We start from the raw sequence: 27,087 nt of genomic DNA on the forward strand, positions 1-27,087 counted from the left end.
CGAATATACGGTACCACATTAATTAAATGATGTATATTTGTTTTAGCAAAGCACAGAACATATACACTATAGCAAAGTTTATAGAAATAGTATCACAGACCAATAACAGAGAAATAGTATTCTGTAAACTTGGTTTTAAGTTAGGTTACCTTTGTTACTCCGTAAATACTATCTCGAAGAGGTGGGGTATATAGAGTGAGTTCTGAGTGTTCCTCTCCAATGTAAACGAACGGTAAATAAATTGCTCAAGTCACTAATTGTAATAAACGAATGGGTTGGAGTGAAAAGAGTTAGCGGAGTTGGATAACCGAACGCGGCTATGGTTATGTTATTACAATGTCAGTTCAGTGTGGTGTGAGCGAAAATAAAGCTGTTATATCATATGAGTATTTGAGTAATATTTAGTTTACTCATATGAATAAAGCTATCCAAAAAGTAAAACGTTTTTTTTGTGTATACAGAGTATATTAAGTATATGAAATATACTTAAATATAAATATTAAAAATGAAAAAGAAATAATCCTAACATTTTTAACTTTAAAATTATTTTTCGCAATAAAAATAATGAGTAAAATATGGATTGCAGTGTACATAGTATTCGCAATAGACGAAATCGCTCACTGTCCGAAAGGTGTTATGGGTATGGTAATTTGCCCACGATACGTATAGAGTTTTTCTTCAAACAGTGAGTAACTTTTGACCACATCGCATTCTGGCTATTGTTTGTTACCCCGAACGCGTTGCACATGGACTGCTTGTTATTGTTATTAGTTTTAACGAGACGCTAGTAGTAAGATACATTTAATAGTGAATTTTCATGTTTGTGGTTCTCGTAAATTCTAAGGATTTGTTCGATGTAGTTGCTTGAAAGGATGTCAAACGAATGCATGTGCATGCATAAAATGAAATATAAAATGTAAAAACAAATAATGTTTGTATTTTTAGCTCTTGCTTCTCTATTTTTAGATTTCTTTGTGTTTTTGTTTTTTTGTGTTTGCCCAACACTTATTTCGCGTTGTGGGTGACATACTTTACTCACAACTCGTTCCCGTTAATTTGCTTTACTCACCGTTCGAAGAAGAACTCTCTAAATGTATTTCGGAGAAAAAAATCGGGCAGTGGGAGATTTCAGCTATTGCGAACAATACACACTTTTCTAGTTTAGAGCAAACTAAGGATTGGGAAATAAAAGACCATCAAAAATTAACTTTTTTAATTCAATACAAAATATTTCAACAAATTACGTGGTTTTTAAGCTTTGCACCACGCACATGCTGTACAACAACTTTTCCTGCAGTCTATTCCAAGCGACGCTGTGGCAACTACCCACGTTCGGTAAGTAGCTCCGCAAGCCCTCTTCCTGGGCTATAACGGTCCCGTGAGCCTTCAGAAACACGCCCAAATATGCCTCCGCCAACTCGAAATCCTTATTAGACTTCAACATGAACTCCACGCATTTTAAAAACTGCAGCATTACTTCAACAGAACCGCCTCCTTCCGGCGCAAGAGATTTCAGTTCAAAGTCGATCATGGAAGGTCCCAAGGACTTTAATTTCTCGATTACCGGCAGAAAGTTATCGGTTTCCTTAGTTTCATCCAGAATCCTCCCAAATTCCGTTAAGTTTACAAACGAGAGAGGCTTTACCAGCTTGCTACCCTCCTCGGTTTGAGCGTTTAAGTCGAACTGGATATTATTCAACGACGCAACCGTCGGTAGGAAAAACGGAGCGGCTTTGGGGGCTTTCGGGGGCGATTTCGGCTTGTTCTTCCTCTTAATCACGTCCAGATTAAGCAAATTCTGCCAGCGGGATGTCGACAAACCCGACAAAGTAACCAAATCGTTACCGATTTGTTCGGGTGAAACGAACTCCTCTTCCACCTCCCCCGTTTCCTCTTCTTCTTCTTTAGGTTCCTCCTGGCATTCCGGTAACGTAATCAGCGGCGGGTCGTCACTAGGCGTCAGACCCTTGAGAGTTATTTTACTGTAAAGGGTTCTGTTTGTCCACAAGAACATGCCCAGGTAGTCGACGTGAGCGGTGGCTAAGGCTTCGCCCGTGGGGGACATATCGAGGGATATACAAGCCGCGTCTGTCGCGAATTGGTCCACGAGTTGTCCTGACGGCACGTCCCAAGTTCTTACGGAGCAATCCATGGAGGCGGTCGTCAGCCAACGGGAATCGGGACTGAAAGTCGCGTCGGTGAGCTGGGCTGTGTGTCCGAGGAATTTTCGGACAAGACGACGTGTTTCGATGTCGATGATGTTCACGCTGAAGTCTTCCAAGGCTACGGCTAGCATGGAGCTCTCTCGATGGGTGCGGAAGAAGTTTATCGGCTCTTCGAGCGTTACGACGGTCAAAGGACTCGTCCCTGAGAAAAAAAAATTAAAATAATGACCACACCAAACAATCAATCCGATCAAATTAAATAACGATTATTTTTGTACCGTACTGTTACACTTACCTTTATTTTTAAACTTCCAAAATTTTATTTTGCTATCGCTGCCCCCGCTTATCGTTATTTGATTAAGAGTATCCGTGGCCAATCCTCGTATTGGACACTCGTGTCCTTTGGGATTACCGTAACTGTCCCTCCACAAACCAGACTGCATGTTGAACCTAAAAAATTAAAATTTCGTAAAAACGTGCAAACAATTTAAAGATGTTTAGCACTTACCTATCTATATGTCCTGTGCTATAGCCGACGATAACGAAATTCCCGCAATGCGTTAAGCACAAACAAGTTGCCGACACTTCCAAATTCACATCTTTATTCTTCCGTTGGAAGCGTTCCGGCAACAACTTCAAATCTCCCATTTTAACTTTATCGTATGACCAAGTCGTGGCCATCGCCAGCCCTTGGTGGATGGCGGCGACATTATCCCACTCCTTTTCACGGGTCGTTTCCGAAGTGAACTGAACGATAGGGGGCATTTTCAAGGGGTCCTCTACAGCTCTTCCTCTCTTTTTACTGACTTTTCTGTTGTAAGAGGCCTTCCCCAAGCTCTTGTTGAACTGCTCCGTTTGGGTGTTGAATATCCTTAATGTGGAATCCCCAGCGCAGCTAAGTATATTATGCCCGTTTGCGCCGTGAAAACGTATAAAGGTAGGTGCAGCTGAGTGTCCTGCGAGTTACCAAAGAAATTATAGTGTATAAACACTTAAAAGTAACGCTTACCTTCCCTGATTCGTAACAGTCTAGCTCCTCCATCTGTCATATCGAAAATCCACAACTTTAAAGTATTGTCGGGGGACGAAGTTAACACAAGCGGTTCACTAGGAAGGCACACCATCCCGGTAACGGCGTCATCGTGAGCGGCAAGTAACTGACTAGCCACTCTCCTTTCTTCCAGGTCCCAAAAGACGACGTGACCCGCAACACTACCTGTAGCCATAATCGGGTGTTCGTCGGACCTGAAGGAAATCGAAGTCACCAAACCCCAGTCCTGAATAAACTCCATAACAGTCTCGTCATACTTAAGGTTATGTAAAATAATCCTTCCGGTACTCAAACCCACTGCCACGACATCTATCGCTGGTGCCTGTTCCAAACAAGTAACCCGTGCCTTCCAACTTTTAAACGTGTAAATTAACTTTGCGGTGTTGATATTCCACAACTGCATCTCACCTTTATCACTAGCAAACAGTATTTTATTTATGTAGGTACTGGGGTGTAACAACGCGCTTATATTAAAATTTGTAGCGCCAAAAGTTAACTCGAAATAAACTTCTTCGGCTTTTATGTCCCACACTTTCACACTACTGCCCTCATCGACAGATATCAGGTGAGCCCCGAACGGTATCATGAGGTGAACCTTCTTCCTGTGTCCCCGATAGACGTGTTTAAGTTCTGTACCCCTACGCCAAGCGTAGATCACGTTTTCACAAGCGGTGTAAACGTGGTAGGCATCGGAGGTCATGCAGCCGATGTCGCCGGGGTGCAAGCCGCTCACGCTGAGCAGCCCGAAGTGCGATATGCCGTAGGTGTGAAACGATTTCCCCACGCATGTTACTATGAGGTTTTCCTTGCGACTCTTTATGTACCTTACTTGCAAGGGTATGTGGTTGCTGACGTATCCTAAGCCCCTGCAGGGTAGAAATATTTTGCTACCTTGCGGCATCCTGATTTATAAGACCGGGGACATAGTTAATATGGAATTTTCGGATAACCTCTATAAACAAACAGCACACGACAACTTTGAGGTTAGGTGGCTTGTCAAGTGTGAAGTTAGAAGTACATGGAATGGTCACTTGTGTCAATTGACCAATCAAGCTGCATTAAATTAATTAGTTCCAAATTTTTATGCCGTCATCTGTCGCTTAGAAACTGCACTAAAACGGGAAAGAATTCTTTAGCAGAGCCAATTGTAATAACTTCACAACGTTGATTGAAATATTCCTGTATAATTAATTCTGCTAGTCAGTAGTTCAAATGTACCAGTAGGCACGAGTAATATAAAGAGTGCCACACACGGTATGATCAAATGAATTGAAGTTACTTTCACAACAAATTATGGAGAATCGGGTATTTTACGATAAATAAAACTGGCTGGGCTGAGTTACATAAATTTTATTTAAAAATTAAATTTATAATAAATTTTGATAATGAAGCTTATATTACATTTTACAACAATTATATCATTTGTTCAGTGTGTCCAAATAAAATAACCGTTATGTCTAGCATAATAATATACTACAGAATATAACAGAAGTATATATCTACAAGTTCTGTAATCCTGACTACAATTTCGAAATAAATCAACTAAAGGCATCACGATGGCAAAAGATCGTCCCGCACCGCGTTAACCGAATAAAGCGGCGTGAAACGACCTCTCGTAAACAATTTCTAACAGTCAAGACAGTAATTTATATTTATAGTATCGTTAAGATGTAATGAATATTTAACTGTAGCACATTTACACTTTTTTTTAGTATTTTTAATAGTACTCAACAGAAACGACCGAAATGTTCAAGTAACGTCTTACGACAATTTGTATGAAACCAACGACAAATATGCACCAGAATTTTATAATCACGTACTAATAAGAATATATATAGAACAAGTGCCTCTTTTCAAAGCACAAAACTTTCATATTGATAAATAAACAATTCATTACTTATATAATACCTACTATATATATTATAGAAAAAGTTCCAAGGGAGAAAAGAAAGGTATAAAACGTAAACGACAGCCTACAAAGTGCGCAGCAAACAGAGTGGGCATTTCCGCTATGTCACAATACGTTTTTTTTAGCATTATAGGACACTCAGATTTATATACTTTTATAAATTAACATAAAAAACAAGTAGCCACGGTGGGTGGGACAAGGCGGCGCTACCTGCTGAAATCTGAAAAAAAAAGTATTCCTGTAACCCAATCCGATAAAATGTCAAATTTTTTAAAAGAAATGAATAGTTTTCAATTTATTCCACTGCGAGTAATTTATTTTCAGTAAAAAATATGAAAATTACTCATTTTTCAAATAAAATGGAAGTTTTTTCTTTGAATCAAAATTAGAGAGAAAACGTTGAAAAATGTAAACTCGTTAATCTAGAAATGAGTAAAACTATTTTTGTAAATGGTTCAAAACGTTAACGTTTGAATTTTGCTAACATTACACGGGAAATGTTTAGAGTACATTATAAAAAAAAAATTATGATCACAAATTTAATCAAAAATCATTAAAGTAAAAGAACTATACTTTTCCCGACCAACCCAACTTTCCACTTTTTTATCAAAATTACGTAGGAATTTCCAATTACTTCTAAATAACGGGAACATCTCGTTACCTGTGTTTAGTGGAACATGCATTATTTTGATAAGACCATTACTGACAGCACTGTTTGCGCACCCCATCCGAATTCATCGTCGGCTTAACATCTATTGGTTCTACGTTCTGTGGTCGGATGGTGTCGCCCTCTGGCGGGTCCCTGATCTGTTTCTGAGAGACGATTCTGTAGATCTCTGCAAAGGACGCCCAAAATAAAACCCAACACCTCCACGTGTCAATTTCAAAATTTTTTACGTTACCTGTGAGTATATTCTGGAAAGCCATATCGACGTTTGTGGAATCCAAGGCCGAGGTTTCAATGAAGGACAGGCCGTTCCGTTCGGCGAAGGCCTTCGCCTCCTCCGTGAGGACGGCCCGTAGATGCCTCAGATCCGACTTGTTGCCCACCAGCATGATGACGATGTTCTGGTCGGCGTGGTCCCGCAGCTCGCGTAGCCAGCGCTCCACGTTCTCGTAGGTGAGGTGCTTGGCGATGTCGTAGACCAGCAGGGCGCCCACGGCGCCCCTGTAGTAGGCCGCTGTGATGGCACGGTACCGCTCCTGGCCGGCGGTGTCCCATATTTGTGCCTTTATTGTCTTGCCATCGACCTGGTTCGTTTTAAAGTATTTAGTTAGCGACTAGGAGGCATTTTTTCCGAATCCTTAGGAGTATTGTTGCCCGAAAGGATCGAAAATAGGCTCGTAAGTGTCGGGTAGCGGTAGTGGGAGAAGCAGCGAGCGGAGGACTCTGGCTCGAGCGTACTTTCGATCGTTTCGGGCGACTTTCAAGGGCATTTTTAGCGTATTTCCCATCATCCAGACGAAAATCCGAGATATAGAAATGGGAGATTTTGTCGTCTACTTTCAGATGCCGTTTTCAGAATTTAAATCGGGCCATTTTTGATAAATCGTCACCCCATGCAAAAAAATACCCTAATTTGTTTATAATGCAATTATTGTGCAAAAACTGTGCATCGGACAGAAATCATCTTGAGCACGATTAAACTACATATTATTTATTATCTGTCAACCGCAAGATTGTTTTTCCAACTACTAATTTGACGGATTTTTGAAAAAAGGTCTATTTTAGATGTTTTTCCGGATTTTCTCTGTAAAAAATGAACTGATCGGGTCGCACAGAAAACCATTTTATAGACTTTTTTATCTCTACAAAAGTCCCATTGAGAGTAAGACAATTCCAACATTTTTCGAGATTTTATAAAAAAAAAACAAAAAAATGTATTTTTGTATTGTTAAAAAAAAATTTTCACGACTTTGCTTTGGAAAATCACTTGGGTTTTCATTTACTAAGCAAAAAATCTCTATTGGGTGGCCTATAAATCATAGTTTTGGAAACCAAAATATCGCTTTGTAGCAGCTAGTTTTTTACATGATTAAATTTTGTTAAAAGTAAAAGAAAGAATACAGGATGTTTCTCTGAATGACTGCATTATTTGAGAATGTGAACATATAGGTATACTTTTTTTTAATAATTACTTAAACATTTCATCTTTAAATTATATTTTGAATAATTATTTGTTACTGTTAATTTTGGACTTTTTTTTGGCATTTATTAGTACCAATTTTAGTTACTTTCTACAATTATCATTTAAAGAGTACATCACATAATTCTCTCTTTTGTCGCAGTCTAACAAGACATAATCGATAAGAGTTACATGTAAAACACGTTATATGGAAAATTTATAAAATTGTTTACTTTCATGTAAACACATTTTTCTGGCCTATGTTCTTCTAAAATGGGATGTAACCAGAAATGATTACGGTTGTAATTTAATATGCGTTAACTTAGAACGGATTACTTCTACTTATTACGTAACTTACTTAAGTTCATCGACATATACTAAGAGAATACGACTCATCTTTATTTCTCGTCTGTTGAAATTCCTGATATTATTGCGAAATGCTTCTAAATAAAATTAATAGCGACGAATAACTGCTTAGCAAGCGTTTATTTTTCGAGTACAAATTAAATTTAGATTTCAGTCCCATTTATCATGTTTTATATCGAGACGTGTGGGAAACCACAAGAATTCGATAATTTCAAAAATAAAATAACATCTAGTGATAAGCTGATTTCTTTCAATGCCGACACAAGTTCCTTGAATCGTATATCACTCAACAGTAGCCGAGACATAAAAAAACCACTAAAATATTTATGTTGTGTTTGCCTAAACTATTTCTACTGAAGCTGTTATCTTTAAAGCTTGGTATCACTTTACAATTTGTACTGAAATGGAAATTCATATCGCGAGACGTCCTACGAAATTAAATTAGATATGTTAGTTAACGGTGCATAATTTGAGATAATGAAGCAAGTCTAATCCGAGTGTACTTAGTAATTATGATTATGAATTATTCGTTATATATCTAGAAATGACAATCATAAATTGATGATAAGGATGTTGCCCTGAGCAATATAACTTGTTTGCTGATGATATTATAATTTACTACATTTTTATTAGACATGAAATATGAAAATAATATTACCTTTCAATCATATGCGACAAAATATTATTATTTACTAAATTATACAATGCAAATTTGTAAATAGGAACTGCTAATTGACCATGATCTCTCTTATTATATAAAAATAAAATCAGTTCGCAAAATTTAATAGTTAATAAGTATGCATTTTCCTTAAAAATTATTCGAACTTATGATTAAATAGATAAACTGACCTTTAATTTTAAAATATGTTACACAATAATAATTACTGACCTTCATTAATTATAAAAAAAAAAAAATTCCTATTGTTCTTTGACATGCAACTTTATAATTTTAAATTTCTCTTTTCCTTGAAGAATGCCACAAAAACTACTTTTATCAAAACTACTATTTATACCATTTAAATGTCAAATCATTGTAAATATCCTTGTGAATAGCTATTACCAAAGTCATACGCGAAAAGTAAACAGGTATGACTCCTCCTTTTACTGATAAAAACGGTTACACTACCTGTATACTTCTTGTAGCAAATTCGACACCTATTGTTGACTTTGATTCCAAATTGAATTCATTCCTAGTAAATCTCGACAATAAGTTACTTTTTCCTACTCCAGAGTCGCCGATTAGGACAACTGCAACAAGAAATATCACTTTAATTTTAGAAAGTCCTTTCTCTACACACATCAATTAGCATGTGTGAATCACTTCAAACACCGAGATTAACGATTTTTTTTCGTTATCGACGTACCCTGCCAAATCAGACCTTGCCAAAAAAGTATCGATTCCGTTGAAATGGGAAATTAATAAGAACAATTGGAATTGATTATGACGTTTCTTGCAGTGGACAAAACAACTTGACCTCTGACATTGCTGACTTGTCATTATACGTCAAACGGTAACACGTAAAAGAAATAAACGTCCTTAATTCACTAATAAACGGCTTACCTTTAAACAAATAATCGTACTCATCATCCTTTGTACTCATCTTTATCACTTATTAGTTGCTCCTACTACCCTCCCCAAAATCTCAAAATAATAACACAAAGAACAATATTAGTGCATATCACAACAAAAATATCGTCCTGATTAATACACTGGCTCTATCACAGACTCATTACTATCCACGTAATTTCTAAGGGAAACGCGATGATTCCTAATAAAAATGGATATCCTTTTGATTTATAAACCGACAAAATGGCGTCAACTTATTTTCTTGTTGAATTATGAACGCCCCTCGGTGAGAACTGTCAAAGTTTGTTTACTTTACGCATGCGTCACTTGTCAATTCTCGGGCCTGCCACCACAACGAATGGAGAGGTGGGAGGCGATAATTTTTCCATGCAGAAGCGCGAGTCGGATCGCATTTGAATATAAAATAGATCGGCGTTTATAAGTACGTAGAATATTTATTAGGGGCGAGTGTTAAATTTTAAAATCGATTAGCGGTGATTCTGTATAAAGTCGTGTACATCCACCTTTTCCATAATTCAAAATCCGGTTACATTGGACATTTGAAACCACTGAATATGACAGTTGCTTTTTATGAAGAGATTTTTAACAAAGCGTGAATCCATTGTTGACCAGATTTGGAAGTTAGAGTAATTGACGCAGTCAAGTTGTTATTGTTGAGAACAGAAAAAAGAAGATAGATGTTGCTAGGAGGTTGTTGAAAATAAATAAAAGAAGTGACATATAAATTATTGAACTGTTAAAAATATAGTTTTGTATTTTTAAAAGATAATAAAGAGAGAAGGAAATCTGATTATTTGTAATAGAAAAAGTTATTGTCAGCCTAAAAACATCAAAATTTAGGGAGTATATGTAGATTATAAACGACTAAAATTTCTTTATTGAATTGTTTGTGGACGTCGCGTAACAGAAAGGTCAGTTGTTTCAAAAATATATATTTACACACATTTACACTTTTGCAATCTAAAATAGAGGCACTTTCGAAGTTACAAATCGTTTAAAACATGAACGATGCCTAAGTGTACACAATTTTTAAAACTATTCTGCAAAATTAAGGAACAATGTCATGATTAAACAACATTAAAATGAATATTTAGATAATAAAAAAATCGATAGACTAGAAAAATTATATTCTAAAAAATAATTCATACTTACGGGCTAGACAGTGTTACAAATTAGAGACGTATTGGAAAATAGTAATAAATATCTTAATTTAATGTTTTTAAGCATATTATTTCATTTATGAGCAAAAAAACTAAAATTATAGTTGTAACACAGCTTTATTTATTTATTTTTTTTTGAAAAATAAGTTAATTTAAAACTAGTCGATAATATTCTCAGTTACCGTTCGAAATACAAAAAGAAAACCTTCTTCAAATGATTGTGAGGCAGTGCGTACATACATCCAACTTCCTAATTCCAAGAATTATATAAAAATAATTTCCTTCCGGACACAGTTTCAAGACTATCCACTGATAACGGTACAATTTTTCGTTGTTAAAAATATTTACATATACACAAATAGCAATAATTTATAATTGTTCAATACAATTAGACCCCTCGAAAACCCTACACGACGTAATTTTTTTTAATAAAAACGCAACGGAAGTGAAAACCTTGGAGAATTTCGAAGAACACCAGATTCCCTGCCTGAAACGTCGTCAGCACAGTCCTACAAAAAAAATCGTGTGACGACATCGCAACATTTCGCCGAACTGACTAGAAAATTTAAATTTAACCGATTTGGCCTCGCGGAACTCCACGTTAAGGCTTCTGAGGGGCATTTATATATCACATTTTTAAAATATATAGAAGTAGCACCATTTGTCATTTTTTTTTTCTTTGAATAATTTATAAAATATACACAGTGTCTTAACTGATCTCTTCTACCTATCGTTATTAGATAATTTTATTAAAATTGTACTATATAAAAAATTTTCCCTACGTCGTACCAATCTATAAAAAATTTGAGCTGAAAAAGGCATTTCGTTTAATTATAAGGCAGCTAGAATAGACTTTGGTTACATCAAAACTTTTACACGTGGACCCGCCGCATTTTCGGATCCCGATATAGAAGACGCGTCTCGTACGAATGAGGGGTGCGGACGTTCCCGCAAAGACGTTGGTCGAGGGGACATTTTAACGGGATACCGATAAGTTTGTCGAAAACTACAACAATGTTGTAGCAAATTGTAAAACAATCGAAGCTCGATTTTAAATAATCGTTTTTGACAGCGGTATCTCGAAAACAAAAGACAGTAGAACATGGAAAACAAATTCATGTTATTTTTTGACGTTGTGAACCTCGTTTTTGAAGCCCCCTGTAGAAGAAGCAAATTTTACCGTAAATATTAAACCGTTAGTAAAATTTTTAGTCAGTTGAATGAAAAACGTCAACGTATATTACGTTTTTTTTCGCTGGGTCGAAAAACAAAAAAAATTTATCACCATAGTGACGAACGTCAATAACGGCGGCCATTTTGCAAAAAAAAATTAGATTATCGGTATTACCTGGGAAATTAGATGTGCGAAAATAATTTTTAGATAATTTCACAACCGTCAAAAAGTTAATGTTAGTGCAACAGTGGTTTTAAAAAAAAAAGAAAAAAACAATTGAAATATTTGCATTTGCGGCATTTTTCAACCGAACGCCCTGTAAATTTTTATATTTTCCGATGAAATGATACTTTGCTGTCGCTCCGAATCGAAACGCTTGGAAATGCTTGAGAATTAATTGAAAAATATTCCTATTCCCGAAAAAACTTATACTTACCCAGTATAAATTTTTTTAGTAAGAATTACGACGAACGCCTGTTCAAAATTTCAAGCGTCGTACACTGCCGGAAAGAGAAAAATTAATTTCATTCGAAAATACGCAGCGTCGTCGATTTAAAAAAATAACGCGCAAACGTTTGCGATAATCAAGCGTTTCCGTTTAATTTAATTCGTCGTTTCCTTTTTTTTTCGACAACAACTTTTAAGGAACCATTTCGTTCCCCCCCCCCCAGGACCAACGTCAGCGACGATCGCCCCGCCCGCCCCTCATTCGAACGAGGCGCACAAAAGGTAGGAATAGCAAAAAAAAAGAACACAAAACGCAAATTTCCCCGCCGCTTAAGAAACCTTCGCTTTGATCAAACGACGCGACATCTGGCAAGTCCGCCCGGTTCGAAATCAAAGACGCTTCGGGGTTCCAACCCCTGCTCGCTGGCGCCGACTCGACGTCACACGTAGACGGGACCGCCCTGGTTCTCGTTGTCGTCCAGGTTGATCTTGTTGAACGCGGCCAGGCCGCCGTCGTCGAAGAACCTCCTGAAGGTGAACTCGAAGAAGCCGTGGAAGAGCTTCGAGTTGTCCAGGAGCTCGTCGGACGTGCTCGAGTCGAGCGATGCCGAGTTGCGCAGCTTGTCCGGGTCGATGGGATCGAAATTCGAGGTGTCGGTGGGGTACTCGATGCGGGGCTTGTGGGGGGCCGGCTGGCGTCTCAGGCCCTTCTCGAAGTCAATGTCTTTGAAGAACGGGTGCGATTTCACTTCACTGGCGTTTTTACCCAAGCGTTTGTCGGCACTACAGCACAATTTCAGGATCAAGTCTGTGCTCTCCTTCGAGAGGTTCGCTTGCTTCGGGATCTGCAGGGTCGTCTCCCAGTTGATCACCTGAATGGGGGAATCGTTTCAAATTCGGACCTTTACGGGGGTGTCGGGGGAAAATTTAGACCGTTCTACTCGTTTAAAAAACCGAACATGTTTAAAAAATTATATCGTGACATAAAATATAACTTTACAATAAAACAAACAATTTTACAGCACATGCACAAGCAAAAACTTGAAATCGGTATATGTCCGGTGGTTCTCCTGACGACCGATCTTAAATGTTCGCTAGATGTCAAACAAACGACTCAAATAATATTTTGTTATGACTTTTTCATCAGTTCCGACAATTTTGTTTCAAATTCGACGTATTTATTATCGGTAACACCCTGCGTCTAAATTACGAGTAGAATCAATCCGAAATTTTTCATTCTCGGTTCCCGGACACCCCGCACGTAACGCAACGCTTCCGCTTACCTTATACTGGGTCTCTGCGGGCGTGTTGGCTAGGAACGGCGGCTGGCCGACGAGCATCTCGTACAGGATGACGCCGACGCTCCACCAATCGCAGACGTGCGTGTACCCAGTCCTCTGCAGCACTTCCGGCGCTATATAGTTGGGTGTACCGACTAGGGAGTGCGCGAGGCACCTGTGCTCCCTGCGCCGTCGCCTCTCCAACGGCTTCAGGCTCTTGCACTTGCACTCCTCGTTCCAATCGTCGATCGGATCCATAGAATCCTGTCTATTGTGGTCTCCTGCGGGCGTCACGGAATAAGGAACGGGTTAGATCGCGACTAGTTGGGGTTACTCACCGTTCGGTTGGTAATACTTGGAGTTGTGCGTCCAGCGGAATCCCGTGCACAGGCCGAAGTCCGTCAGCTTGATGTGCCCGTCCTTGTCTATGAGGATGTTGTCCGGCTTGATGTCGCGGTGGATGAAACCCATCTTGTGGACGCTCTCGACCGCACACGTCAATTCTGCTATGTAGAATCTAAAAAAAAGACGAGCAGAATCGGTTATGTTGTCTCGTAGGAAGAATTGGAGAGGTCACCGCTAGAAATTTAGTAATTCGGAAAAAACTTTTGACTTTTGACAGCAAATTCTAAAGCGCAAATGAATTTTACACAATAAGAGTTCTCTTGATCCATTGCTCTAAAGTCAACCGTTTTCAAGAAAAATTACTTTTTATGAACAAAAGCAAACATTTTGCTAATGTTTCGAAAATCTTTTGTAATTCAAAAAATAGGTAGTAATAATTAACAATTTTAACGAAATTTAACAACAGATAGGATTTTAACTTTTTTTATCAATTTGGCGAGTAAAATTTACAGAAACTGTTCAAAATTACGTCCGTTGGCTTGAATGCACGCATTACATCTTCTAATCATGTTTCTTTCTGCCGCTGCGGCTTCACCTCTATCGGTCAACTTTTCGATAGTATTGACATGGATTTCATAAACGATGCATTTCGTTCTCCGGATGTTCTGTTCAGTTACTTGCACTTGCAAAATGGTCAAAATGCAAAATGCAAAAAATGTTCGAAACGTTAGCAAAATGTTCGCTTTTGTTCATAAAAAGTCATTTTTCTTGAAAACGGTTGACTTTAGAGCAATGAACCAAGAGAACTTCTTTTGTGTAAAATTCATGGGCGTTTTAGAATTTGCTGTCAAAAGTCAAAATTTTCCAGTGGCGTAAAATTTAGGGGGGAAAAACCCTTACGATGCCTTAAAATCTCCACCACTGGCACGTGCAATGAATTCGAGAAGGGTGCGAAAAAGTAGCTATTAATAGTGGTAATGCCTATACAAAAACTCAGTCCTGTAGTTCAAACGGTTCCTAAGATATTGGCGAAAAACTAAAAAAATATTAAAGTTTTGACACCGTGTATCTCGAAAACGAAAGCCCGGAGAGAAAAATGGAAGAGGAAAAAAATGTTTCTTTTTTCAAGAGGAATTTACAGTTTTCCGTTGCGACACTTATTTAGGAACACCCTGTAGAATTTTGAACCCTTTAAAAAACATCCTCGAATATATTTTTACACCTGGAATAAGGTGAGGGAAATAAAGACAGAAACGTTCCGAGACTACAAGTCTTAACTGCCCGAAAATTTTGCGATATCTCCGATAATTGTGGACCAATTTTAACATATTTTTTTTTAATCTGGGGCAGCGCATGAAAATAATAACATCTGCACAGTCCATTTTGCATTAATTAATTATTAATTTGTTATAAACTATTAATTTTGTAGTTTTTTTCGCATTTTTCCGAGAGATAATTTTTCAAAATGGTACCAATAAACAATTTTCTCAAAAAACAATATTTTTATGTGAAAAAATTCAGGAAATGATCTGTTTTAAAATATAATATGTAATTTAATGTTAAAAAATAATACTATTATGCATATTACATTCAAAAACTCGATTCTCATTAAAATAAACTTTATACATAAAAAATATGTCATTTCCTGAATTTTTTTACATAAAAATATTGTTTTTTAAGAAAATTGTTTATTGGTACCATTGTGAAAAATTATTTCTCGAAAAAATGCGAAAAAAATTTTTTTTTACAAAATTAATAGTTTATAACAAATTAATAATTAATTATTGCAAAATGGACCGTGCAGTTGTTATTATTTTCATGCGCTACCCCAGATTAAAAAAAAAACGTTAAAATTGGTCCACAATTACCGGAGATATCGCAAAATTTTCGGGCAGTTAAGATTTGAAGTCTCGGAACGTTTCTGTCTTATTTCCCCCACCACATTCCAGGTGTAAAAATGTATTCGAGGACGTTTTTTAAAGGGTTAAAAATTACTATAAAATGCATTTTTTTCGATATCTTTAACCGTTATTATGAAGTTTAAGGGTTGATTGATTTATTCCCGAAATTTCAAGTCTTAATGTTTATAAATAAACAAGTTATTAAAAAAAAAACGCGATCTCGGCTAAAAATGGTCCTAGAACAATTTTTCTTTTAAATTCGTGAAAAATTACCAGGATTACGAATATCAAAGCGGCTTTAAAAAATATTCATTCTTCGTAAAGTTATTAACGAAAAACCTTATAAACAAATTACACTCTTTGTTTATACGCCGTTTTGAGGAGGTTAGCCTATGAAATTACAATTTCCAATTGCATATCTTGAAAATATAAGTCAAGACGAAACAAATGAGCCCTCATAAGGCCCTTTATTGTTACGCTAACAACCGCGTTTTCCCAATTGAAAAAATGCTGTTTCTAATAAACAATTGCAGAAACTCGTAAACAAATAAATATTTTTTCATCAAATTTTCAGGGTTTCTTAAGCGTAATAAAATACATTTTTTACTGCAGTTTAGAGACGATTTATGCTCTTTTCTTCTATTTATAGCAAATTCAAATTTTGCCGATTTTTTACAATTATTTAAACAAATTGTTAATGGATTTTAATTTAGCAGGTTTCAAATGAAGGGTTTTTTGAAAACCTACAAGTATAAACGAAAGCAAAAACTCCTGTTGGAGAGCGCTTTTTAATACAGCTAACTACATGGCTACAGCCATTTTTGGTAATTTTTACATTATAATCATTGTTTAAACAATGATCTTGTTGTTTTAAACCGATACTTTTCGGGAAATATTATTTCTTTTTGCCTAAACTAACGATTAAATCAAGTGTCAATCTGAAACAATTTTTTTTTCATTTACTGGGCTAGAGGTCAGTGATATTAACAATCACGAACTAAACACAGTGCTTTGAGAAAAAAACTAAGAAATACTTATTTTAAAAAATGTTTCGAAACTATAAGATTTTAATTTTTTTGCCAATAGCTCGTGTGCAAGTCTATAGCGATTCTTCATTGGCGGCAATTTAGAACTACCCTAAAACTGTATAAAAGAAATTCAAATTTCGGACATTCCAAATTGCAACATTCTGAACTTACCTCGCTAGCCTCTCCTCGAATATCCCCAGCTTGATGAGCAGCGACATGAGGTCCCCACCCGGGATGTAATCCATAACGAAATAAAGTATGTCGCTGTCCTGAAACGAATAATACAACTTGACGACCCACTCGTTGTCGGCCTCCGCCAAGATGTCCCTCTCGGCCTTCACGTGCGCCACCTGGTTCCGTTTCAGGACGTCGGCCTTCCTCAGCGTCTTCATCGCGTACAAATGATTCGTGTCAATCTTCCTGACCAGGGTGACCTCCCCGAAGGCGCCCACCCCTATCGGCTTGATCCGCACGAACATGCTCTTGTCCATCTTGGCCCGTTTCAGCCGGATGTAGTTCGACTCCTTCTGCGACAGCATCTTCCGCATCTGGTTCTGCGCCTCCGGGCTCAGCCCTATCTTGTTCATCTCCTTCTCCAGCTGCATGCGTCTGAACATGCGCTGTCTGTACGACTTGATCACGTTCTCGATGTGCTGCTCCATGAAGAACTTGAACGCCTGCGGTGAGTAGTTCTTCACCTTGCCGTCCCTCCTTTCCTCCTCCTTCTCCTTGCTGATCTTCTTGCGCTCCGGTATCGGCGACTGGTGCTTGATTTTGGTGTACGGGGGTAACTGGGGAGGGCTGTCGTTGTTCTTGTTGTCGCCGTTGCCGTTTATCATGTTGTTGTTAGCGCTGTTGCTCTTGACCGACGACGATGCTGCAACGTTAAAACAGATACATAGGGCGTTCCGTTTAAAACAAGGACACGTACCGGTTGGCGGAAGCGGCGGTGCCCCATTATCGCAATACTGGTTCCTGCTCTCCCCCGAACTAGTCGACTGGGGGCTGTCGGACCTGCACTCGGAGTTGACGACCGGCGAGTATTTCCTCTGCAACGGAGGGTGAACGTGGGGGCTGGCCCTGGGGGACATGGAGCTCTCCACGGTGTAAACTTGGGCGTGGCCCTCGTCGGAATAAGGAGGCGGGGGCAAGGGGGGATGCGAGATGCCCCGCTGCGCCTTCGCTTTGGCCTGCATGGTGCTCGCGTAGCTAGGGGGTTCTGTGGTGGGTACCGTCACGGGCGGCACATTGCCGGACGGGTTAGGCGACACCCCCACGGGAAGGGGCGCTGCCGGCTTCGAACCGTTAGTGTAACCTGTGTGGTAGAGAGCATGTTATTTTTGTTCGATGAATTTTCATGAAATTATAGAAAACGTTACAATTTTGCACATTTTAATTTGTTTCATCAGCGCTACGAGTCGTATGAATGACGGAATCGTTTTCTTAAGGCCGGTTCCACGTTTCTATTATTTGTGTTCGAATATACCAATTTTGGACAATTTTGTATTTTTTACAGTAGATTTTTCATAAAAATATGGAAAATCACAAATTTGAATAATGCTAATTGTTTTTTATATCCTTGAAAGGAAAAAAAGTTGAAGAATCTTCAAGAAATGCTTAAACAATTTTTTTTTAAGTTTTTCCGAAGGCTTTCCCTATTTTGGGGCAGAAATTGTTAGAAAAAAGTAATCAATGGCTAAAAATTTCAAGAAATTTAACGGAATTACACAAAAACAAATATAAAAACGAGATACTAATGTCACATTCCTTACCTTTCTGTTGAATCGACACGGTGTAACTCGGCGGAGGTGCGGACGTCGCAGGCGGAGTCGTACTCGTAGGCGAAGGTATCTGCGGAGCGGTGGGCGCTATGGCCGTCTGCAACACCGGCTTCTGCACCTGCGTGCTCTTGACAGACTGCATGATGATCGGCGGCTGGGAAATGGTTTGTCTCGCACCCCAAGCCTGCAACGGCGTCGGTCTAGCCATGGCGGTGGGCGTCGTGTTTGATACGGGAATCGGACTGGGCGATCCCGCCGAAGTAGATCCCGAATATATCCCCGAGGAGGGGCTCTTCCTGAAGTCCTGAGTGGGACTCTGACGGTTCTGCATGGAAGCCGAATACGAGGGAGGAGGCGGAGCCCCGCCGGAAGGACTCGGGGAAATCAACGGGTAAGGGGGCGGAGGCTCGGAAGTGGAAGCCGTGCTGCTCTGATACAAACTCAACGCCTGCATCTGCTGCGACAGCTGCTGTTGCACTTGCGGGCCGTTCTGCACCACCATGGGCTGTCTCCCGGACGACGACGACACGCTACTCACGGGACTTGTACCCCTTTGCTGCAGAGCGGGCGAGTTGTAGGACGACACCGCTGCCGGGGTCCTAGCGGGGACGACGGGCGCCGGAGACATCCTCTTGAACATCTGCTGCACGTTACTGGGAACGGGTTGATACGCAGCGCCGTGCGGTGGCGGCGGAGGAGGGGTATTTCTTGGCGGGGGCGGAGGTGGGGGCTCGTTGAAACTGGGAGAATAACGGCTGATGGTAGAATGGATGTCGGCGAGACGGGGACTGTCGGATCTGGAGCTTCCCGCTCCGCTGTCCAGTGCGGGACTCCCCCTCGGTAGACCGAGTTCCCGTTCGATGCTTGGTTTCCGGATTAGTTTGGTGTAACCGCTGTTTTTTATATTGCCGTCCATGGGCTGCTTTCCGAGATAGTCGAGGGCTATGTCTAGCCGTCCGTTGGCTAGCTGAAGAGCCCTAAGGGAGGATTCCTGGGGAAGACGGCAAACAATATCTTTTTTATTCGATCAGTATCGACAGTTTAAATTTGGGTCTATAACACTTTAGGGCAGTTAAAAATAACAAAATTTCCAATATCTCATTAAAGGAGTCGTATAAACATAAAAAAAAAAAGTAAAGATGGGAAAAAATTTAAAAAATAAGTACATACTTAATATAATCTAACCTGTAAAATAACCTAATTTAACCTAAACTTAAGGGAACCTAATCTAATCCAATATAAAAGAGAAGAAAATATGTTAATTTTTTTTATTTGACTTTCTATTGTGAGATTTACGGTTGGTCAAAAATAATACCACAAAAAACCACCCCTGATTGAACCTTCCGGTCAATACTTGATTTAATTAATTTCAAAATCATTCACAGATGGGGAAATACTTGAATAAATAGAGAAGATTTAAGATTATGAAACAATAACTTAAAATTAATCATGATTTGTCCTTTTTACATTTTTTTAAATAGTAAATCAAACATGCATGGGCATAGCTAGAGGGGAGCAGGGGTGTGCACGGCCCACCCCAGAAAAAAATATAGGCCCTTGATGACTGGCTATGTGTTGTCAAAGGCAATTTATCACATAAAAAAAGAACAGTAATGTAAGACGAACAATCTTGGTAAAATTTGATGCGAGGCCATTAGAAATTGCATATGGGTTAAGGGATGAATCATCAATCAGATATTCCTTTGTGCTGGACATTAAACAGCACTTAACACCACACCAAATTCCTGCAATTAGTGTTATGTTTATCTACAAATGATAATTTTATGTATATTTTATTCGGAGTCTACATAAAAGTAACTTAATACAGGATTTGCAAGCTGGAAACCTTCGCAATGCACATTTGTACTGTTTTGGATATTCCACAGACACCACTGCTTTAAATTCATAGGGACCTTGACAATTTTCTATAGTAATTATAACATTAATTCATTTTTTAAATAGGTACTCTCTCTTTAATATCATATTCGTTAAATAATATCAACTTTTATTCTACAATTTTTCCACTGTTTTTAATTCAAATAGTTAAAGAATAAATTAGGTAGGTTTGTCGTCATGATTAAGTTTTATTTTAAAAGTTGGCAGCTTAAAATTGCAGCCGTATCATGAAAAAAACAGCCAGAACAATTAAATTCTGCAAAATTTTCTGACATGAATAAGTCGGCCAAGAAATTCGAAACAAATGAACTGGTTCTAATTTACTGTTTGATTTGGGTAATTTTTAGTGACATTTGATATTTAATAGTACCAATTTTAGTTCCATTCTGCAACTGTGACACTTGATTTTATTTTAAATATTCAAAAAAGAATTACAAGTCTATTACTATGATTATTATAAAGAATGAAACAAATAATGAATAGAGACAATTCTTTGGTTAGAAAATCAGCAAACACGAACCCTGGAACGAAAATATAACAATATCAACGAAAGCCTCACCTCCGAATATCCCATGTTGACCAGCTGCCTCTCGTTGCCGTTCCCCCCGGACGTGGAACTCAACGAGCTGACCCCGCTGGTGGCGGAGAAATTCGAGATGGTGCTGGCCGCGCTGGAGCTCATCGCCTCGCTGCCACTCTTAGCGAACGGTCGCAGCGAGTTCTGGATCTCCTCCATGGCCTTCTGGTGGTAGCCCGGCGAGCGGGCTGGCGCGTTCGGATTCATGCTGAGCTGACACCGAGGCTCCTGGCCCATACTGGGCCCTATCGGAAGCTAGTGAGTCACATTATCGGCGGGACGGGGAGGGGGCATTACTGAGCAGTGCGAGTACATGAATGAAACAGCTTGGCGGGTCCCCTTGGTAGAACGGAAGGTGGAAGCTGAAAGTGAAATTGATATCTTTCCTCACTGTCCGAAAGAGTAATTGATGTCGTGATTATATTCAGTTTTTGTTTGAAATTAATTTAAATATTACAGAACCTGTGGTCATATTGAACAAGTTATTATGTTTCTGTTATTGAATAAATTACTTTTGAAATGATGGTAATTATTTCAAGTTTGAATCGAAAATGCATTAGTAATAATTTAATTAACAAATAAAAAAATTTTACAAGAGGCAAATTTTTTAACAATAACTGAATATTCAAATGTCTATATTTTCCACTGTATTGATGAAATCATAATCAAATCAAAAACTGAAACTTAAGACTAATTTTTAACTATTTCAAATATTTCAGAAGCCCATAAAAGATAAAGATATTAGCGTAAAAAAAAATTAAATTCTATGTATGTAAGTATATATTTTTAGTTACATACTAAATAAGTTTAAGCTATTTTAATTTTTTTGGTTCATTTTGATCGTTATGTAACATGCCTTAATATTAATAAATTAAATAAAATGAAACCCGTCTTTCTCTCATTATTTACCTCTAGCTCAAATTAACGGTCATTTATATTGGACATTCCTTAAAAGGTTATGGTGAGTATTTTATGTATCTGAGAAAAATAAAGATTCCAAATTTATTTGAATAATGCCCCTCTAAATATTATTTTATCCCGTATCCATTTCATTATGAATAAAATAACACATTTACAAATATGTTTAAAAAATGTCAACTCCAGAAATAAAATCGTTTAAAATAAATATTCCATTATCAACGATGTTATAGACCTTGAAGATTTATGTAGTTATGTTAATTACTTAAATATTTGAAATACATACTTAATTATTAAAGACATTACTGGACAAATGATTTTAATTCTCTTATAAGAATATATTAACTTATTTAAAAAAAAAGTTTCTAGCACCGTAAAAAACCAGCAGAGAAACTTAGTCACGGTGATCATCAAATTTGCTTTATTTTCCTAAATTGGTTTGAATCAAATTTCGATAAAATAAAAAACACTTGCATGATGCGAATAGCAATGTCTCAGTTGCCATACTCAATGTTAATATATACCACATCAATTTCACAAAATTAGGAGTTTAATTTAGATGTATACAAAAAAGAAAAGAACTGACATGTACCTAGACACTGATGCTCCAGGCGATTTTACTATGTTCTAAATTGCAATGAATGTCCATTTCAACATTCCTTAGCATTGCATGTTGTATGCAAGATGGGTATATAACTTGCAACAATAAGTATACCTTAATTAGTAAATGTATTTGCATGCAATAAATAACAACAATTACCTCTTCGATATGCAAAAATTATTTAGAACCTGCTATAATATATTGTCAGATTTTAGTGTCAATCTATCTCATTCTATATGGTGGAAATTAATAACACTTTCAACACTTATCACAGTTCGGTCACAACTAGATTAATATTTTCACTTTTCAATGATTCTTTTTATTGCGGAATTAAAATTAACGTGTTATTTAAAGTAGTCTCGCACTAAAAGAACGAAAAACTGCAATGAAAACAAAGAAAATTCTAAGGGGTTTAGTTGTCAGCCATTTTACACAGTGTCAAATTCCAGAATCTGCCAACATCGGAAAAATAAAAGCTCGAATTTGCTAACTTCAAATTTGCATAAAACGGCCTTATACGTATTGGAATCTAAAGGAATATTACCGGTTATAAGTCTAGTTTCCCATTTCGTCTGAAATATTTATTACTTTGGAACGTGAAATGTATAAAAAAATATTTTTCGAGCGCCTCAAATTAGTGATAATTTATGTCTTTGCTGTGGTAATAGTCGCCTGCATACCAGAAAACAGGCAACATTTAAAACCATAGGCGTAGATTATAGATATCGCAGCAACTCTTTTAATTGCAAGAATTGTATGAAAATGGAATCAATCGCAGTGTTTAAATACAATTTTGATGTAAAAGGGATCTGAGTCATAATCAAGAAATATTTTTTCCCTGCTTTGCCGTAAATTTTCCGTGCAGTACTACTTAATTATGTGCGTGAATTCTGCGCTACTGGCAGAAAGTATTTTGTGTTTTTTTAGAACAAAAAAGGTTACTACTGTATTCCTTTCTCATTCTTTATTTTATTTTTAAAGAGACGTTCCCAGATTTCCCTTGACATTCGACAGCAGAAAAGTCATTAGCATTACACATAACCACAGTATACTAATCAATTATACTGTGCACATAACGAAAATAGTAAGAAAAAGCCAGTAGATAGATTAGTGGATAAATAAATTTTATCAGCCTCACTTTTGTAACGAATATATCTCTTGGAAAATTTATATAAGAAAAGGGAAATGTTAAATAGCTTGATTTGACTGGTATAACCTCAAAAATCTCATAATGGGAAAAGCACTTTCTTTGATTTCAAATCCATTCAAAAACTTTAATTTAGAAAGTAGAGCGCATAAGGTTATATCGCAGCCCAAGCCAGTGCCTGCCCCTAGGCATAAAAAGGATCAGTTAGATTTTGAACGACTTATGAAAGGTATTTCATTAAAATCATTTAAACATAACCTTAAAATACATATATTTTTTAGAATACCCTGAAGCCTATCAAGAAAGCCTGAAGAAAAACGAGCAGCTTGACAAAAATTTAAGGGACGTTTACGTAACATCGCACGATGTAATTTTAACACTTACTAAGAGCGTAAGTAGAATCTTATTGGTATGTTTTTGTAGCCGGTAGTTGAGACGAAAACAGAGGCGAACCCAGACAGGCCTCTACCGACTGATAGGAAGACTGTAGGTATGTTTCTGTATGGAGTAAAGGAACCGAATCATGTTCCTTTGGGTAAAATAACTCTAGCCAATGCCCTGAAATTTATATCGAAACACCAGAACGAACCCCTCGATTACAATGCTAAAGCGATTTCTGCAGAATACTCAATACCCAAAAACACAGTTAGTAAGTATTGCAATAGTTTCCGTCACGTTACGAATCGTTTTATGCATAAAACTGATTAGGGTTTTTATTCCAGAAGACATATTGAAGCATTACAGGGTATTCGAGGTGTACATACCACAAGAACGGAACACGAAAGCAAAATTCGCGGGCCCCAGCATTCCAAAAGTCCAAATAATAAAGGATCTGCGGAAAGAATTGCCCCCGGGAAACCAAGGAAACGAAAAAACGTGATGACGCGGGAAGCTCGCTTTTAGGTAAATCAATAATTGTAGACCAGTTACATTTTTGTAGTTGTATTACAAATAAAATATAAACGATACAGTCACATCTAACACACTTAAAATTAAACGACATTAAGCTATTTTATCCCAACGCCATACTGTGCCGTCATCGCACACGCAGATCAGTATGTTCGCGTTTCTACTGAGGGAGGCCTGGCGGATGGCCGTCGTGCATCTGGGGTGCTGCAGGGTGTAGGCCCTCGCTTGGGCGGGATCCGATACGTCTAGGTCCCACACGAATACCTTCCCCGTCTGATTTCCCAGGGCGAGGATCTTCGGAAGAAAATTTTCATGAACGTCGGTTTTAGTTTGAAAGTGGTTGGTTTTAATTCGCGTTAATTTATCAGATTGTCTACTGGCTAGAAACCATTATGCAGGGTTTTTAAACGCGATCTGAACATACCGAAATAATTATTTAAAAAAAAACGTGTCAAAATTTGTGTATATACGGTTAAATTCGTCAGAATCGCCAAACGTGATGTCTCGTAGGCGATCTACAGGCTAGTAGGTCAATTTGCCAGTAGATACAAAATAATGCTTTCCTCCAGTAGGCGTTGAACAACAATGACATTTAAGGTATGACATAAATTTTATAGGTTATATCTCACAAAAGAGAAAATTTGTTCTTATTTTCTGTCAGAGAATCGCGAGTACAATTTTGTCAGTAGAATATTGCAACGCCCTGTATATTTATAGCAAATGTGAGTAACAAATAAAAATACGAGTCGTATTGGTTCCCCGGCAATTTTTTATTTAATAAACTGTTTATTCCTAGCATTATTTTTTTTTAAATTGGAAACGCTGCGAAAAAAAAGTTTTAATTTCATTCGATTGAAACGTTAAGCTAAAATTTGTTTGGATCAATTAACGAAACGGTTAATTAACTCTTAAGTCGATATACGATATAACATTACCTTTTGCCAAAAGTCCATAGCGAACCGCACGAACCAGATCTCGCATTCCTTGTACTCGAAACGATGAATGACCGTAGAACTCGTCTCGCCTTTCCTCAAATTTTCGTCCTCCAACCTACCGGGCTTCCAACAAACTATGCAGTTCTCGCAGGACTTACTCAAAACGAAATCTCCGTACCACCGAACGCAATCTACGTAGTTCCTAAAAAAATCCGATCGTTAAACATTTTTAAACTGGTATTGCGGGAGACAACTACTCTGCAGACTAAGCCCTGACCTAATATCGTTACTAAATAATCTAACCTGTGTATGTCCCTGGTGGAAAAGTCCGGGAAATTCTCCTTTAAGCAGTCGAAGGGCCTCGTGTTTCGATTTGCGTTCCAACCGTACGACTGCTTTATACCCTCCCTCATTGTATCCTTATCCAGTCGCCACAGCTTCAGGGAATGGTCCATTCCGCAGGACATAATCCTGTTCCCCATTAAATCAAAATCCTACAATTAAACAAAGTAAAAAACAAGTTTGTGGGGATAAAATACACCCACCGCACTTAAAACCTCGTCCCTGTGGCCCTCGACCCCACCGAAAATAGCGATACACACGTCCGTCTTAATATTCCACAGCCTTAAGGAATGGTCCTTCGAAACGGACAGTAAAAGATTTGGATCCTTAGGATGGAACTTCAATTCGTTTATGGCGTGACCGTGGCCTATGTAGTGTCTTATGCAGCTCATGGTTGCCGGGTTTAAAATGCGTACCACTCCCCTAGACCCTGCGACGGCCAATAACGGTTTTCCTAAGTCCTCGTCGTACGACCAGGCACAGGTGTAAAAGTTTTCGTCCAGCTGTTGCATAATTAAAAGTTGATGGCGGTTTCGGGTAAAAATGAAGTACTTACGTCTGGGTCGGCGTAACACTGAAGTAATTTTATACCGTTTCCCTCGGGGCATTCATAAACGGTCACTCTGTTGCTTCCGACGGCTGCGAATACAAACGGTTCCCCTTCTTTAAGGTAATGGTTGAACTGAGCGCCAAACAGTGGTTGACCGTGATCCTCTTTAATGCTACAACTATAAAACAATATGCAAAAAAGATGGTGGTAGTTTCGGTAAGTACTTACGAAAATTTGTAAATCGGTTTCAGAGTTTTCGGGGGGTTACTCAACCTTTTCTTGCCCCTACGACCTTTACGGAGTCTGTTTGTGGGTGTAGCACTTCTGGAGGTGTTGTCTGTGGTGGAAGTACTTCCAACACTTGATGTTTCATCCTGCAATAAAGGTAAATAAAAAAGGTTTTGAGGTTAGGATTTGGTAAAGCTTCGATTACCCCTTCATCTCCTGAATCCTCGTCTAAATTTGAGTTTGACAAATCTTCTTTAAGAAGCGGTTTGCTTTTTTCTTGACTCCTTTCCTTCATTTTACGGTTGTTTCATGAATTGGGAAATAAACAATGTATTGGTTTTTAAATTAAAAGTACTAAAACACCCATAAGAGTAACTAAATAGTTACTCATGAAAACACCTTTGCAATTGCAATCTAAAAAAAATTTCGCGCGATACATTCCCTGATTTCCCTGCTGTGTCTCCTCTTCTTCCTCTTCTTTTCTTAGACGTTCTACCAGAGTATGGGCTCTTTCGAATGAGCTTACCATGAGCATCTATGCCCCTAATAAGATCCAATTATTAGTATTTTTTCTAGGTTTACAGCAAATTCGCTCTATTTTGTTCTTGTTATTCTTATGGTTTTAGACAATATGTTAATTTTCGTAAACTCTCGATATGTTTT

At 38.0% G+C, this 27,087-nt stretch overlaps 5 protein-coding genes across 5 annotated transcripts; 1 reads left to right on the forward strand and 4 right to left on the reverse strand.

The window, feature by feature from the left end:
- Positions 1-1,198: 1,198 nt before the first annotated feature.
- On the reverse strand, positions 1,199-4,210 carry LOC108917352 (WD repeat-containing protein 36). Its single transcript, XM_018723902.1, has 4 exons — positions 3,175-4,210; positions 2,674-3,121; positions 2,461-2,615; positions 1,199-2,367 (listed from the first exon to the last, which is right to left on the reverse strand). The coding sequence occupies exons 1-4, from the start codon at positions 4,115-4,117 to the stop codon at positions 1,241-1,243; spliced, it is 2,673 nt and encodes an 890-aa protein (XP_018579418.1). The 5' UTR covers positions 4,118-4,210; the 3' UTR covers positions 1,199-1,240.
- A 341-nt stretch (positions 4,211-4,551) lies between these two features.
- On the reverse strand, positions 4,552-9,492 carry LOC108917453 (ras-related protein Rab-11A). The gene is made up of 5 exons (XM_018724055.1): positions 9,179-9,492; positions 8,744-8,865; positions 6,028-6,376; positions 5,787-5,961; positions 4,552-5,345 (listed from the first exon to the last, which is right to left on the reverse strand). The coding sequence occupies exons 1-4, from the start codon at positions 9,216-9,218 to the stop codon at positions 5,825-5,827; spliced, it is 648 nt and encodes a 215-aa protein (XP_018579571.1). The 5' UTR covers positions 9,219-9,492; the 3' UTR covers positions 4,552-5,345; positions 5,787-5,824.
- Positions 9,493-10,121: 629 nt separating this feature from the next.
- LOC108917452 (serine/threonine-protein kinase Warts) lies at positions 10,122-22,740 on the reverse strand. The gene is made up of 8 exons (XM_018724053.1): positions 22,473-22,740; positions 20,777-21,156; positions 18,313-19,312; positions 17,472-17,855; positions 16,712-17,417; positions 13,605-13,783; positions 13,270-13,547; positions 10,122-12,858 (listed from the first exon to the last, which is right to left on the reverse strand). The coding sequence occupies exons 2-8, from the start codon at positions 21,029-21,031 to the stop codon at positions 12,427-12,429; spliced, it is 3,234 nt and encodes a 1,077-aa protein (XP_018579569.1). The 5' UTR covers positions 21,032-21,156; positions 22,473-22,740; the 3' UTR covers positions 10,122-12,426.
- A 648-nt stretch (positions 22,741-23,388) lies between these two features.
- LOC108917423 (protein NDUFAF4 homolog) lies at positions 23,389-24,430 on the forward strand. Its single transcript, XM_018723996.1, has 4 exons — positions 23,389-23,689; positions 23,742-23,827; positions 23,884-24,109; positions 24,183-24,430. Exons 1-4 carry the CDS (start codon positions 23,545-23,547, stop codon positions 24,338-24,340), a joined length of 615 nt encoding a protein of 204 aa, XP_018579512.1. The 5' UTR covers positions 23,389-23,544; the 3' UTR covers positions 24,341-24,430.
- LOC108917421 (polycomb protein eed-B) lies at positions 24,380-26,859 on the reverse strand. The gene is made up of 7 exons (XM_018723994.1): positions 26,630-26,859; positions 26,425-26,570; positions 26,203-26,374; positions 25,850-26,149; positions 25,608-25,798; positions 25,305-25,506; positions 24,380-24,663 (listed from the first exon to the last, which is right to left on the reverse strand). The coding sequence occupies exons 1-7, from the start codon at positions 26,717-26,719 to the stop codon at positions 24,463-24,465; spliced, it is 1,302 nt and encodes a 433-aa protein (XP_018579510.1). The 5' UTR covers positions 26,720-26,859; the 3' UTR covers positions 24,380-24,462.
- Positions 26,860-27,087: the final 228 nt, after the last annotated feature.

Source organism: Anoplophora glabripennis, unplaced genomic scaffold (assembly GCF_000390285.2).
Source record: "Anoplophora glabripennis isolate ALB-LARVAE unplaced genomic scaffold, Agla_2.0 scaffold4, whole genome shotgun sequence".
Lineage (NCBI taxonomy): Eukaryota > Metazoa > Arthropoda > Insecta > Coleoptera > Cerambycidae > Anoplophora > Anoplophora glabripennis.